We start from the raw sequence: 13,223 nt of genomic DNA, 5'->3' as shown, positions 1-13,223 counted from the left end.
ACACAACCACTGCGTGCTCCTTCAGCAGCCCGGGTCGAGGCCCAGCACCTCCTGCCCGCTGTATGGGATGCCGTAGATGCCGCCGGTCTTTGCCAACACGCCGCCAAACCACGCCAGTGCCGGGACATCGATGTCCGTGATGGGGGTGGTGCCGGCCGTGCGGGTGATTGGATCGACAATCAGGATGGCCGCGGTGCTGACGGGGATCATGTACACGAGCCCGTTGGGCGCGAGCACGGCGCTGGTCCATCGTGGTATTGTGCCTGACAGGCCCGTGATGGAGGTGGTGTCGGTGGTGTTGGTGTTAGTGTCGATGATGAGCACATTGGACGCCGTGTACGGGGCGGCGAAGATGAGGCCGTTTGGTGCCAACACCCCGCCCTGCCACGATTTTTCGCCCAGGTCAGACCCAAAGAAGGAGACGGTGTGCGTGTTGGTGTCAATGACGAGCACGTGATCTGCGTTGCGCGGGATGCAGTAGATGAGGCCGTTGTCTGTGAGGGCGCCGCTGTGCCACTTCAAATCGCCCTGCTCCAGCCCCTTGATGGTGGTGGCGTCGGCGGTGTTGGTTTCGGGGTCAATGATGAGCACGCTGGTGGCGGAGGCGGGGATGGCGTAGATGAGCCCGTTCTGCGCCAGGACCCCGCCAATGTACTTGTCGCCCTGTGGCGGGCTGGGGTCCGCGAAGGAGGTTGCCTCTGCCGTGTTTGTGTTTGTGTTGATGACCAAAATGGTCTGGGCGTTGCGTGGTATGCCGTAGATGACGCCGTTCTTGGGCGAGAAGACGCCCCAGTTCCACTTGTTTAGGATGCTGGCGACGTTGGGGATGGAGATGGTGGAGATGGTGGAGCCTGCGTGTGGGTTGATGACCAGCACTTCCTGCGCAAAGCCTGGGATGCTGTAGATCAAGCCGTTGTCTGCCAGCACGCCGCCAACCCACTTGCCTTCGATTGAGGTGAGGGAGCCAAAGGAGGTAGTGTCCAGCGTAGCGAAGCGGCAGGTTATGTGCTCCAGCATGCTGATCTGGTCTTGCTGCTGCTCCAGCAGCGCCTGCTGCGCCTCGATGGTGCTCTGCTGTGCGACAATGTCCACGCCGTTGATCAATATGCGCTGCTCGCTGTCTGTAGTGAAGATGTGGAAGGTGCCATTCCCGTCTTCCTCCAGGACAACCTCGGCACGAGCGTGGCCGGCAGCGAGGAGACCCAGCACCGCCACTACGGCAGTGGCAGCCATTAAGGTCGGGGGTGCCATCGTGCGGTGCGGTAGGTGTTCCTGGTGTTCAGGCAGTTGGGAGGGAGTTGCTGAGAGAAGGAGATAGAAATGAAATGGCAACCAGTGGTCTATCGGTGCTGCGGGTCGTCTGGTTGTTGGTTACAAGGTTACAAGTTGTTCTGTGGTGTGTGTGTGTGTGTGTGTGTGTGTGTGTGTGTGTGTGTGTGTGTGTGCGTGTGTGTGTGTGTGTGTGTGTGTGGTTGCAGTCACAGTGTGTCGCTGCACAGCTTGCATGTGGCCTGTACACCCGCACAGCAGCAGAACAGGTCAGCGGGAGGGAAATGGATTGGAGCAGAAAGAGCAGCGTGACGATTGAGGGAAATGCGAGAACGGAACAAGCGAAACTTGTTGGCGTTTGCGAGTGGGTGTGACGTCAAGGAAGTGACGTTGGTACAATTGAAACGCAAGGCGGTGGTGCATGTGTGCCTGTGTGCCTGTTTCCCTTGCACCACCACCAGCCAGCCAGCCAGTTTGCACGTCGCATGGCTTGCTTTTTCTTTTGTGTGTGCGTATGTTTAATCTTCATCGTCATCATCAGAGTCTGAACCGTCACTCTCATCATCGTCATCGTCGGCCAGCTCTCTTCGGGCAAACTGCACAGAGGGGTTGTTGAAGTGAGATGGCAGTCAGTGGCCTTCCGAGGTTTTTAGCAACACACACACACACACGTACACAAATATAAAAACAAATACAACAAATACAACCAGATGCACGCCCACTCTGACACTACCTCACGCACACACCCTCATTCTCACGCACGCACACACACATGCTTACCTTGATGTTAGTCTTCTGCTTTGTTTGTTGGGCGACTTGGCCAAGGAGCCGCTTCAGCTCACGCTCGTCAACCTGAGAGGCGCACGAGCACGGTGCAGGGCATCGACGTGGCGTGTGTGAGTCGAGAATGACGAGAATGACGACAGCTCGGAGAAAGGGGAGGTAGAGGAGGGATGGCCGAACACAATACAAGGTGTGACAATGCAAGCAGAGCAGCTACAGCACATTTAATGGCCACGTTACACGGCTGCACACGCTCAAACACTGGCACACGCACACATACGCGCAACAAGTCTGCGTGCATTCATGTACTCGCTCACAAACGCACATGCACCCGCGCACACGTAGCACACACGCACACACCAAAAAAAAAAAAAAACATACACACATAACACACGCACATAACATATGCACGCACACACGCAGACAAGAGCATGACCTTGCCGTGGATTTGACCGTTCTGCGCCATGCGGATGAGGAGGTTTTCAACAAGGGCAGCGGTTTCGGGCTTCACAACAGCAATGCTGTTCACTGACGAAACAAGGTCGAGCATGGGCCAGCAGCAAGGAAAGAAAGAAAGGAAGGTAAGTCAGCACACGGTACAGTCCACGCAAATGGTGTGCACACGCAACAAGGAATATAACGCAACTCATACACACACACACAAACACATACACACGCACACACACACAACAACAACTTAAACAACAACAACTAAAACAACTTAAACAGCAACAACAACAACTTAAACGACAACAAACAATACTGTGCGCAGTTAGGGGTTGCTTACGTCGTGCGCGTGCTGATTGTGTCATGATGGAGCCAAGCATTTGATTCTTCATCTCCTCCATTTGCCTACAAAGTGGCGAATGCGAGGTGTTGTGTGTGAGTGTGTGTGGGTGTGTGTGAGTGTGTGTGTGAGTGAGTGTGTGAGTGTGAGTGTGTGTGTGTGTGTGAGTGTGTGTGTGAGTGTGTGTGTGAGTGTGGGTAGTGAGTGGAGTATGGATGAGTTGTGTGCACAGATACCGATGACCAATCAAGTGCGCTGCAATATGTACACGCGACGACAAGGCGTCCAACGCAACCACGCACCGCTTCTGCTCCTCTTGCTGCTGACGCTGCTTCTGTAAGCCCGTGTCGGTATGTTGGCAGTGCGCACATGGTTACGGTGTGAGTGTTGTTGACTCAAGTGGGAGTCGGGATGCAAGCGCACACAAACCAAGAACATGTGTATAGCGAGGATATACCAAAGCAAACACACATCGCAAACACACACACACACAGCAAACACAAACACATAAAACAAACACGCACACACACACGCACACGCATACACACGCGCACAAACACGCGCGCACAGAGCAATCACACAGCAAACACACACACACATACACAAACACACCAAACACAAACAAACACCAGGCATAATACCCTTTGCGCCTGCATCTGGGCAAGGCGCGGGTCCTGTTGCTGTTCCTCTTCTCCTGGACGCTCCATGACTGACGATTACGGTTTGTCTGTTTGTGTGTCGGTGATGAACGTCGTGCAGTGTGGTGTGGTGTCGTTGTTGCGATAGCACAGTGTCACATCATGTCGTCACAACATCAAATGCCAATCATCACGTCGTCGTCGTCGCACTCACATCATCACGTCACACACACACACACACACACACACACACCACATCGCATCTGTCCGCCCTTCCACCACTTTCAGCCCACAACGCTTACTCTTGCAGCTGTTGTCTCTGCTCTTGCGCACTTGCTCCTTGGCAAATGTCTGTGGACAATTACAAGAAGATATTCGAAAATTCTCTACACGCCGCATTTCTTGTGCCTCGATGCATGCTGCACACCAACAACAACCTACCTTCCTTCCTTCAACACACACGACGCACACTTCTTCCTCACCCCTCATTGCCGTGCCATCGCCGTTGGGAGTTGGTGCGTTTGATAAATGCATGCACAAAGGGAGGTGGGGGAGGAGGCACACAGCACGCACCCCCTGCCCACGCTCCTGTTTCCCCGGCTTGCACGGGCCAGCTTTTCAGACACGGCTGAGTCGTTGTCCATCACAGAGCCCTGTTTCCTCACCTTCGTTCCGCCCCTGACCACCCATCTCGCTGTGTTTTGATTTTGATCGTGCGCGCGCTCGCAGGCCTTTTTGGCTTTGTCGTGATCGGAGCACGCACACTCACATACGGAGAGGCTCAACAACAAGCGCCATCCTCATTCCCGTCGTGAGCCGTCGCCCTTCTCTGGCAGCCCGGCATATTCTTGAGCGCGTACCGAAAGCTTGTACTCAAGCTTTTGGTACACGCCACCGCCCTCTTGCTTCCTACAATGCTGGACGTTTTCACACTCGCGTGTCCTCCCGGAGTTAGCTGACACCCGCTCAACGCCAACGTTCAACCCCTCCGCTCTTCTTCTTCCGTCCCTCTCGCTCCATCTTCTTCTTCTTCTTCGACCATCGTCCCCTGTTTTTCTTCAAACGAAGGCCGAGTCCCGCTCAGGAACATTCCTAAGAACCCCCTCCCTGTCTCACCCTTCCACTCCCCTCGACGTTTGCGCACTCATAGCGTTCACCGCCATCCTCCTCCCCTTTTCGCATTGTAGCGTGTGCTGTTAACCTTCTTCCTTGTTGATCGTACTCGCTGTTTTCAAGCGGTTGCTTCTTGTTCTCAAGCATCCTGGTCTGCGTGTGGTTTTGTGTTCACATCACACGCCAAAACGCAGTGACACAGCACATCACACACATTGTGACTCAACTTTCACAGCTAGTCTCTTTCCCCCTGCATCACACACGTGTGTGCACAACTACTTGTTCTTCCTTCCCTCCTTCACGTCGAGGCTTGCCACTGAGCGGCCCATCTCGCTCACACGCCTTGACCCCTTTGCCTTCACTTTACTGCGACAACTACTGCTCTCCCGCTTGCTCCCCCATATGGCCAAGTCGTATGGCACGGCGCACGCGCCGCTGGTTGGCAGCTCACCAGATCCAGCCGACTCTGTGTGGAGGCGCCCCTATCGGGTTGCGTGCGACGTTCTCCCGCACGCTGACTTTGAAGACGATGACCCGCCCATCTACGTGAGTCCACCCGGCACTGTATGGTGTGTGTGTGTGTGTGTGCGTATTGTGTTGTGTTGTGTTGTGTTGTGGTGTGGTGTGGTGTGGTGTGGTGTGGTGTGGTGTGGTGTGGTGTGGTGTGGTGTGGTGTGGTGTGTCTGTGTGTATTGTGTCTGTGTCCGCGGGTCTGCTTGCAGAGCTTGCTCCCCCCCCCCTCTCATCCCATGCCCACTCTTCTGATCTCTCTCCAGTGCATGTGGGAGACCATGACGTGGCTGTCTCTTGCCCCCCCCCTGCCCCTCAACCTTGATCCCCCAGCTCACACCTGCCGCCCAATACCCCACTCACTGCCTCAACCCCTGCTGCCTCTGCCCTCCATCCCAGGTTGACTGCCGGCGGTATGTGACCGGCAAGCAGCTGTTGTACTGGCTGCTGACGCTGCTCACCGTTGGGCTGTTGCCGCTCGTGTGCAAGTGGAAGCCGACGTGGTCTGCGATGCTGCAGACCACCTGCTGCCGTGTTGGCCGCGCGGACGTGCTGGTGGTCACCCGCCGCAGCAAAGGCCAGGGCGTGGAACGCGTGCGCACATACACACCGGCAGCACCCAACGCCGCCAAGATGATTGCCTTTGAGCATCGCCATGTGCGGTTTGTGCTGGACATGGACACGTCGACGTTTGTGCGCGTGGTCGATCTCTCGCAGCACACGACCATTGCCAAGCTGCACGCCCTTGTACACAAGCCGAGGTGGGCGGCTTACCAGCCAGGAGGGGGAAGAGGGTGGTGATGTTGTTGGTGTTGAGGCTGTTGCTTCCGGACTTTTACGGACTGCACACGCTTGCCGCTCGCTGCCGCTGCTTCAATCATTCGAAGCACACGCCCTGACGCACCTGCGCTTCCACACACCAACTCACTTCACCCACTCACTCAACACGTGGATACATGCATGTGCGTGCGTGTGTGTGTGTGCGTGGCCAGGGATGTGGAGGTGTCTGAAGACGAGTTTCTGCACGGTGCAAACAGCATCGATGTTGAGGTCAGCGCTGCTGCACATACAGTGGGCGATCGTGCGCTGCACCATGGCGTTCATGTGCATGGCATTCCGCACCATTGCGCTTCTGATCCGTCCGCGTTTGTCTTTGTTTGCCCATCCAAACGCACGGGCGTGCACATGCAACATTGCGCGCACGCACAACCACACAACCGCCCTCACTCACGTACTGATTTGCATACATTCGCGGGCGCAGGTCAAGTCGTACTTTGCGCTGCTGATTGACGAAGTGCTGACGCCGTTCTATCTGTTCCAAGCGTTTGCAATTGGGCTGTGGTGCATTGACGAGTACTACTACTACGCCGGTTGCATCTTCTTCATCTCGCTCGTCTCGGTTGTCCTCACGTTGGTGGAGACGCGGCGAAACGCAGAGAAACTGCACGACATGGCCGCATTTCACGCGCGCATCAAGCGCATCCACCCCTCGCACGACCCCAACACCGACGTTCTCACAGAGGTATGCGTGTGAGCGTGTGGGTGTGTGTGTGTGTGTGTGTGTGTGTGTGTGTGTGTGTGTGTGTGTTTGGGGGGGGCGAGTGAATGGGTGTGTGCCTCTTGCGTACGTCTGTTTGCCCTTGATTTTGAATCGGCTGGTCATGCTTTGAGGCCGCGTATTCTCATCCAACCTTCCTTGCTTCCTTCCTTGCTTCCTTTCCTCCCTTTCCTCCCTTTCCATCCTTTCCATCCTTTGCTTCCAACAGGAGGTGGATGCGACGCAGCTGCTGCCTGGCGACATGGTTGAGATTGAGGAGGGTGCCGAGATGCCGTGTGACGCCGCCATTGTGCTGGGCGGGTGTCTTGTCAATGAGTCCATGCTCACCGGCGAGAGCGTGCCTGTCACCAAGACATGTCTGCCAACAGATGCTGTTGAAGTGGAGCATGAGTACGCACCGACGACACACAGGGCGCACACGCTCTTCCGCGGCACATTTGTCATGCAGCGCCGCACCCCTGTTGTGCGGGCGATTGTTGTTCGCACGGGGTTCAACACGAGCAAAGGACAGCTCGTGCGGTCTATCTTGTACCCGAAAGGAACGCGGTTCCGCTTCTACGAGGACGGCCTCAAGTTCCTGATGGTGCTGGGCGTGCTTGCGCTGGCCGGGTTTGCGTACACGATTGTCGTGCTGCAACGTCACGGCGTCTCTGTCGACCACATTGTCGTCCGGGGCCTCGACCTCATCACCACCGTACGCCAGCACCTGCTGGCGCTTGTGTGTGTGTGTGTGTGTCTGTGTCTGTGTCTGTGTCTGTGTCTGTGTCTGTGTCTGGGTTATGTCTGCTAGTTGTGTGCCTGAACTTGTGTCTGTGTGTCTGCATTTCGTGTGCGGTTTTGCACACTTCTTCGCTCGCGCGCTCGCTCACACCAACTGCAACCTCCTTCCTCTCCTCCTCCTTCTCTCTCCTTCTCTCTGTCAGGTTGTTCCCCCTGCACTCCCTGCTGCAATGACGATTGGGACCATGTACGCGCTCGCCCGCCTCAAGAAACAGAAGATCTTCTGCATCTCCCCGCCCCGCGTCAACGTACGAACCGCACTCACCACGCACATGTTGTGCGGTGTGGTGGCCACTGTCATCACACAACTCGCTTTTACACACACTCACACACTCACACACTCACACTCACTCTCACTCTCACTCTCTCACACACTCACACATCCACACCCGCATGTCGACAGGTGGCCGGCAAGCTGAAGCTGTTCTGCTTTGACAAGACGGGCACGCTGACCGAGGACGGGCTGCACCTGTGGGGCATGCGCGATGTCGACACGACCACGCGCCGATTCGAGGCCCTCAACCAGTCTGGCACGCTGTACGGTGCACCCTCGGCGCTGGGCATGCTCGGAGCGTGTGCATCGTGCCACTCGCTGGCGGTGCTGAAGAAGAGCGCCGACACGACGATGCCTGAGCTGCTGTCGATGCTGGAAGAGGCAGACCCAACGCCTGGGCACCGCACGCTGCGAGACGGCGCACCCGCGTGGTCGCGCAACGCCAGCACAACGGGCAGCAGCGCTGGGAGCGCCGTCGGCAGCAGTGTCGGCAGCACGCGCAGCAGCCGGAGCGGCAGCGGCCGCGGGTCGTCGCCGGCAAACGCATCGGCACACGTGCACACGAACCACGCGCTGCCGCGGCAGGACCTTGTTGGCGATCCGCTTGAAGTGCAGCTGTTTGAGGCAACGAGGTGGCGGCTGTCTGAGCCTGGCGACGCAGAGCACGCGTACGTGCCGTCCATCGCTGCGCCGTACACGTATGTGCACCCGCCCGATGACCACGACGCCGCGTTTGTGCTGCAGTCGCGCAAGAACAAAGGCAACGGCAAGGACGCAGCAGCAGCAGCAGCAGCAGCAGCAGCAGCAAGGCACACGCGAGGACGACGCCATGCGCGATACACCGAATCCTCCGCTGATGGCTGCAGCCACAACGACATCGGTGCCTGTGACGATGATGGTGATAGCGATATCTGGGGCAACGGCCATAGCGGCACAAAACGGACAACAGCCTGGTCGGATTCCACAGCGCCAACCAGCGGGCACGGCAGCACCAGCGGTGACGTCAACAACGACAACAGCGGCGCTGATGGCGATGGTGCGGAGGAGCATGCTGCCAACGCGGGCAGCACCGCCACCAACAGCCCTGCGTCACGCGTGCATCCGTGGAACCAAATGACGTCGTCTGGCCTGGCTGTGCTGAAGCATTACACCTTTTCCAGTCGCAACCAGCGCATGGCTGTGCTCGTTGGCTCGTGTGTGAGCACGCCAGCGCACGGGGTGCAGGAAGGCCCCGTGTACTGTTACGTCAAGGGCGCCCCAGAGCGCGTGGCCAAGCTGTGCGACCCGGCCACCGTGCCCACGGACTTCCACGAGCAGCTGCGCACATACACGCAGCAGGGCCTGCGGGTGCTCGCTGTTGCTGGGCGGGAGGTGCCTGGGTCGTGGGCCGAGGCCAAGGCGCTGACACGAGACGTGATTGAGAGCAAGCTCACGCTACTTGGCTTCACCATCTTTGAGAACCGAGTGAAGCCGCGCACGGCGGCCACCATTGAGAAGCTGTCCAACGCGTGCATCCGCTCCCTCATGATCACGGGGGACAACATCCTCACGGCGTGCAGCGTGGCCAAGACGTGCGGCATGGTGCCGGAGCAGGGCGTGCTGGTGCAGGCGCACGTGATTGACGCGCGCGATTCGCAGTGGCGCATGCTGCACAGGCCAGCAGAGGCGCCCCTGCAGCTGTGCATGAACGGCAGTAGCACTGGTGGTGGTGATGGCAGCCGACACGGACACAGCAGCGCTGCTGCTGACAGGCGTGATGACGATGCTGGCGATGATGACTCATACGATGACGACGACGACGACGATGATGATGTCGCCTATGGTGGAAGCAGCAGCAGCAGCAGCAGCAGCAACCGAGACAAGAACAAGAGGCGGGGCAAGAACGGGGCAGCAAAGACATCATCGTCCTCATCATCGCAATCGTCATCATCGTGCACGTCGTCCAGCGACAGCCGCTACAAGCTGGTGCTGGAGCTGATTGACACTGACGCTCGCGTGGACGTTGGCATGGAGCCGGATGGCCTGCAGTTCGTGCGCTTCACCAAGCTTGCAGGGCAGCCACCGGCTTCCACGTGGCGCAGCAAGCACCATGCGCGCGCGCCCAAGATCTCCATTGCCGTGTCTGGCGCCGAGCTTGCCATGCTGCGCAAGCACTGCTTTGAGGACTACCAGCGGCTGATTGTGAGCGGCACGGTGTTTGCGCGCATGTCGCCTGACCAGAAGACGCAGCTCATTGAGGACCTGATTGAGCTCGGGTACTGTGTCGGCATGTGTGGTGACGGCGCCAACGACTGCGGGGCGCTCAAGGCCGCGCACGTTGGCGTGTCGCTCTCGGAGGCGGAGGCGTCTGTTGCGGCGCCGTTCACCTCCACGGTGCCGGACATTGACTGCGTGCAGACGCTGATTCGCGAGGGTCGGTGTGCGCTGGTGACGTCGTTCAGCTGCTTCAAGTTTATGGCGCTGTACAGCTTCGTTGAGTTTACGAGCGTGCTCATCCTGTATTGGATTGACAGCAACCTGGGCGACTTTGAGTACCTGTATGTGGATCTGTTTGTGATTCTGTCGCTTGCGGTGAGCATGGGTCGCACTGGCCCGTACACCAAGCTCTCCAAGCGCCGCCCTGCCGGCTCGCTCGTCACCGCCATCATCATTGTGTCGCTGCTGATGCAGATCAGCGTGCACATGCTGTTCCAGGCTGGCGCGTCCATCCTCCTGCAGCAGCAGTCGTGGTTTGTTCCGCTCAAGCCCGATGCCCACAAGGACAACATTGAGGGCTTTGAGAACACGGTTGTGTTTCTCGTCGCCAACTTCCAGTACGTGTGGGTGTCGATTGCATTCAGCATCTCCAAACCGTTCCGCGCGGGCTTGGCGTCCAACCTGTGGTATCTTGGCGTCGTGGTTGTGCTGCTTGCACTGGACGCGTTCCTCGTGCTGCACCCGTCCGGGTGGCTCGCCGATGTGCTGCAGATTGTGCACCTGCCCAGCCCGCGGTTCCGGCTGTGGCTGCTGGCGCTCGCTGTGGGCAACTTCATTGTGAGCTACTCGCTTGAGCGGCTGGTGGTGATGAGCAGTGTGTTCCGCCAGGCTGTGCGGGCGCTGCGACGAAAGCGCGCGTACAAGAACAAGTACAAGGAGGTGGCCAAGGAGGTGATTGTCTCGGATTGGGCCGTGGGCAAGGTCGCCATGCGCATGGACAGCGGCACAGACAGCACCGCATGATGATCTCTCTGTGTACTTTGTGTGTGTGTGTGTGCGTGTGTGTGTGTGTGTGCACTTTGTGTGTGCGTGTGTGTGTGTGTGTGCACTTTGTGTGTACATTCGTCGTGCATACGTATGTGTACACTTTGTGTGTACACGTATGCGCATATGTTGTTGGCTCGTTACACGCCATGTGTTTGTTGTCCATCTTTGCTCTTGTCGACCGCATCATAGATGCGTGTGTGCGCGCCCGCGTACAAATGTCTTAAAAACAGCGGTTGTTTCGGTCTCATCGTGTCTTTGTGGTTTTGAGCTTGCACGTTTCCTTCTTTTGTTCGTGCGTGTATGTGCGGAGTAGTAAATGCAGTGGCAGCACCAAGCAAGATGCGCGTCAATGCGACACCAGTTGACAAGTTGTTGGGGGGGGGGGTGAAGGGAAGGAGAACAAGAGACATCAGCAGCAATAACAGCAGCAGCAGCGTCAGCGCTAGCGATAACGAACCAACGAACGCGAGCGAGACACAGGCAACAGATGAGGAGGGCCCCGATTGAGAGTGAGGTCTGCATGATCATCAGCCGCTCTGCCAGTGTGCAAACAGCTCACGCGCGCGAGTTTTGTTGTGGCCATGGAATTCTGGCACAAACTCAACCTTGATCACCTCATCAAACCCTTCGCCCGCGCTCGGTGCCTTGTACTTGCTCCTGCGCAAAGTTTAGGGGGGGCGTGTGTGATGGTTGCGGGAGGGGGCGAGCGTCTGATGGGGACATACGGCTGCAAGCTGAACAAACAAACACACAACACACAAAACACCACACACAACACACACACAACAAGCAACAAGCAACACACACACAACACAACACACCCGCTGCACACCCATGCGACAACACGTGCAACGCACCTGAAGGAGTTGAATGCGACGTCTGGAATGCGGCGCCGCTTTCCGTCTGTGAGGATTGCGCGAAAGTAATTGAGGTGTGACGCAACATCGCGCGGTGTCGTCAACTCAACGCAGCGCACAGGAACCTGGTCACCATGTAAAGGCCGGGTGGTGTTGACATGCGTTGTGAGCAGTGTGTGTGTGTGTGTGTGTGTGTGTGTGTGTGTGTGTGTTTGTGAGCAGTGTGTGCGTTGTGAGCAGTGTGTGTTTGTGAGCAGTGTGTGTGTGTGTGTGTTTGTGAGCAGTGTGTGTGTGTGTGTGTGTGTGTGTGTGTGCGTGTGTGTGTGTGTGTCATGCAGCACCATAATAAGTTGGCAACAAGGGCAGGTAAGCCAAAAAAAGGCAAACGCACAACCCCAGATACAAAAACGATTACCGAGTGCTTGGTTGCGATTTGGATGAACTTGGCTCTGCTGGCTGGGTCTGGGTTTGTGTTGTCCACCACCACACTCTGTCCGTCCTCCAGCGCCTTGGCCGCCGCCTTTTCACACTTTGCCATAGTGCCCAGCGTGTCCCGGTTCACAATCACATATCCGTGTGGTTTGAGGTGGCGCTCTGCAAACGTGGACTTGCCAGACGCGGGCGAGCCAACAAGTACAATCTGGTGACAGCGAGTGGTGGGGGGGGGCGGTGAAAAAGAGAGAGAGAGAGAGAGGGGTGCACAGACAGAGGGAGGGACGAGAGTGGGGCGGAATTGAGGAGTGAGGGAGGGAGAGGCAGGCAGGCAGGCAGGCAGACACACACACATACACACACACCATCTCTGTGGGCGGGGCCTTCTTGGTGATGTGTGACATGTCGCGCGGTGAGGATACAGACGCTGCCAGCAGCTTGCCCGGATCAGCAGCCCGCCACTCGTACTTTGTCGCCTTGGGCTCGTCCAAGAAGAACTGACGCAGTGGCGCGTGGATGTGTATTTGGATGAGTGTGTGTGTAGTGTAGTGTGTGTGTGTGTGTGTGTGTGTGTGAACAAGTGAGGGGAAGCAAAACAGCCATGCGCAGGCAACACCATCATCTGCAACGTTATGCCCCACCTCCTCCGGTGTGTGGAATGGAACACCAATGTTGGCTGCAAACATGCGGTCGGTGCAGCTGAAATCCTACTTGGCGATTATGGTGGTGGAAGCAGCACAGGCGAGCACGTGAGCACAAAACCCACAGCCACAGCTGTTAATGCAGCCACACCCACAAATGCTCTACATTCACTCGCTACCCACAACCACGGCCGCAGCCACATGCTGCACGCACCTTCTTCATGCCCGGCTTCCAGTCCTTGGAGCGGCCAGCAGCATCACCCACAAACACGGACTGTGCGTGTGTGTGTGTCAGTGTGTGTGTGTGTGTGTGTGTGTGTGTGTGTGTGTGTGTGTGT

The 13,223-nt window shown here is 57.4% G+C and overlaps 4 protein-coding genes across 4 annotated transcripts in view; 1 reads left to right on the top strand and 3 right to left on the bottom strand.

Moving 5' to 3' along the window:
* Positions 1 to 21: 21 nt before the first annotated feature.
* On the bottom strand, positions 22 to 1,251 carry PTSG_07175 (uncharacterized protein; the record flags this gene model as incomplete). Its single annotated transcript, XM_004992538.1, has 1 exon — positions 22 to 1,251. The coding sequence occupies one exon, from the start codon at positions 1,249 to 1,251 to the stop codon at positions 22 to 24; it is 1,230 nt and encodes a 409-aa protein (XP_004992595.1).
* A 517-nt stretch (positions 1,252 to 1,768) lies between these two features.
* PTSG_07174 (uncharacterized protein) lies at positions 1,769 to 3,837 on the bottom strand. The gene is made up of 7 exons (XM_004992537.1): positions 3,780 to 3,837; positions 3,481 to 3,566; positions 3,142 to 3,173; positions 2,840 to 2,904; positions 2,489 to 2,580; positions 2,050 to 2,121; positions 1,769 to 1,865 (listed from the first exon to the last, which is right to left on the bottom strand). Exons 2-7 carry the CDS (start codon positions 3,544 to 3,546, stop codon positions 1,788 to 1,790), a joined length of 405 nt encoding a protein of 134 aa, XP_004992594.1. The 5' UTR covers positions 3,547 to 3,566; positions 3,780 to 3,837; the 3' UTR covers positions 1,769 to 1,787.
* An 18-nt stretch (positions 3,838 to 3,855) lies between these two features.
* Positions 3,856 to 11,023, top strand: PTSG_07173 (uncharacterized protein). The gene is made up of 8 exons (XM_004992536.1): positions 3,856 to 3,992; positions 4,207 to 5,136; positions 5,500 to 5,861; positions 6,093 to 6,150; positions 6,362 to 6,622; positions 6,867 to 7,352; positions 7,582 to 7,686; positions 7,842 to 11,023. Exons 2-8 carry the CDS (start codon positions 4,993 to 4,995, stop codon positions 10,929 to 10,931), a joined length of 4,506 nt encoding a protein of 1,501 aa, XP_004992593.1. The 5' UTR covers positions 3,856 to 3,992; positions 4,207 to 4,992; the 3' UTR covers positions 10,932 to 11,023.
* Positions 11,024 to 11,316: 293 nt separating this feature from the next.
* Positions 11,317 to 13,223, bottom strand: part of PTSG_12542 (uncharacterized protein) — a 3,143-nt gene continuing 1,236 nt past the window's right edge. Inside the window, exons 3-8 of the mRNA XM_004992535.1 lie at positions 13,100 to 13,159; positions 12,886 to 12,951; positions 12,610 to 12,741; positions 12,228 to 12,452; positions 11,813 to 11,937; positions 11,317 to 11,612 (exon numbers count right to left, since the gene is read on the bottom strand). Coding sequence (XP_004992592.1) covers positions 11,483 to 11,612; positions 11,813 to 11,937; positions 12,228 to 12,452; positions 12,610 to 12,741; positions 12,886 to 12,951; positions 13,100 to 13,159 — 738 coding nt within the window. The 3' untranslated portion in view covers positions 11,317 to 11,482. The remainder of the gene's footprint in view (positions 11,613 to 11,812; positions 11,938 to 12,227; positions 12,453 to 12,609; positions 12,742 to 12,885; positions 12,952 to 13,099; positions 13,160 to 13,223) is intronic.

Source organism: Salpingoeca rosetta (assembly GCF_000188695.1).
Source record: "Salpingoeca rosetta unplaced genomic scaffold supercont1.16, whole genome shotgun sequence".
Classification (NCBI taxonomy): domain Eukaryota; class Choanoflagellata; order Craspedida; family Salpingoecidae; genus Salpingoeca; species Salpingoeca rosetta.
Note: the sequence above shows the minus strand (reverse complement) of the source record. Positions and strands in the feature narration are given on the sequence as shown.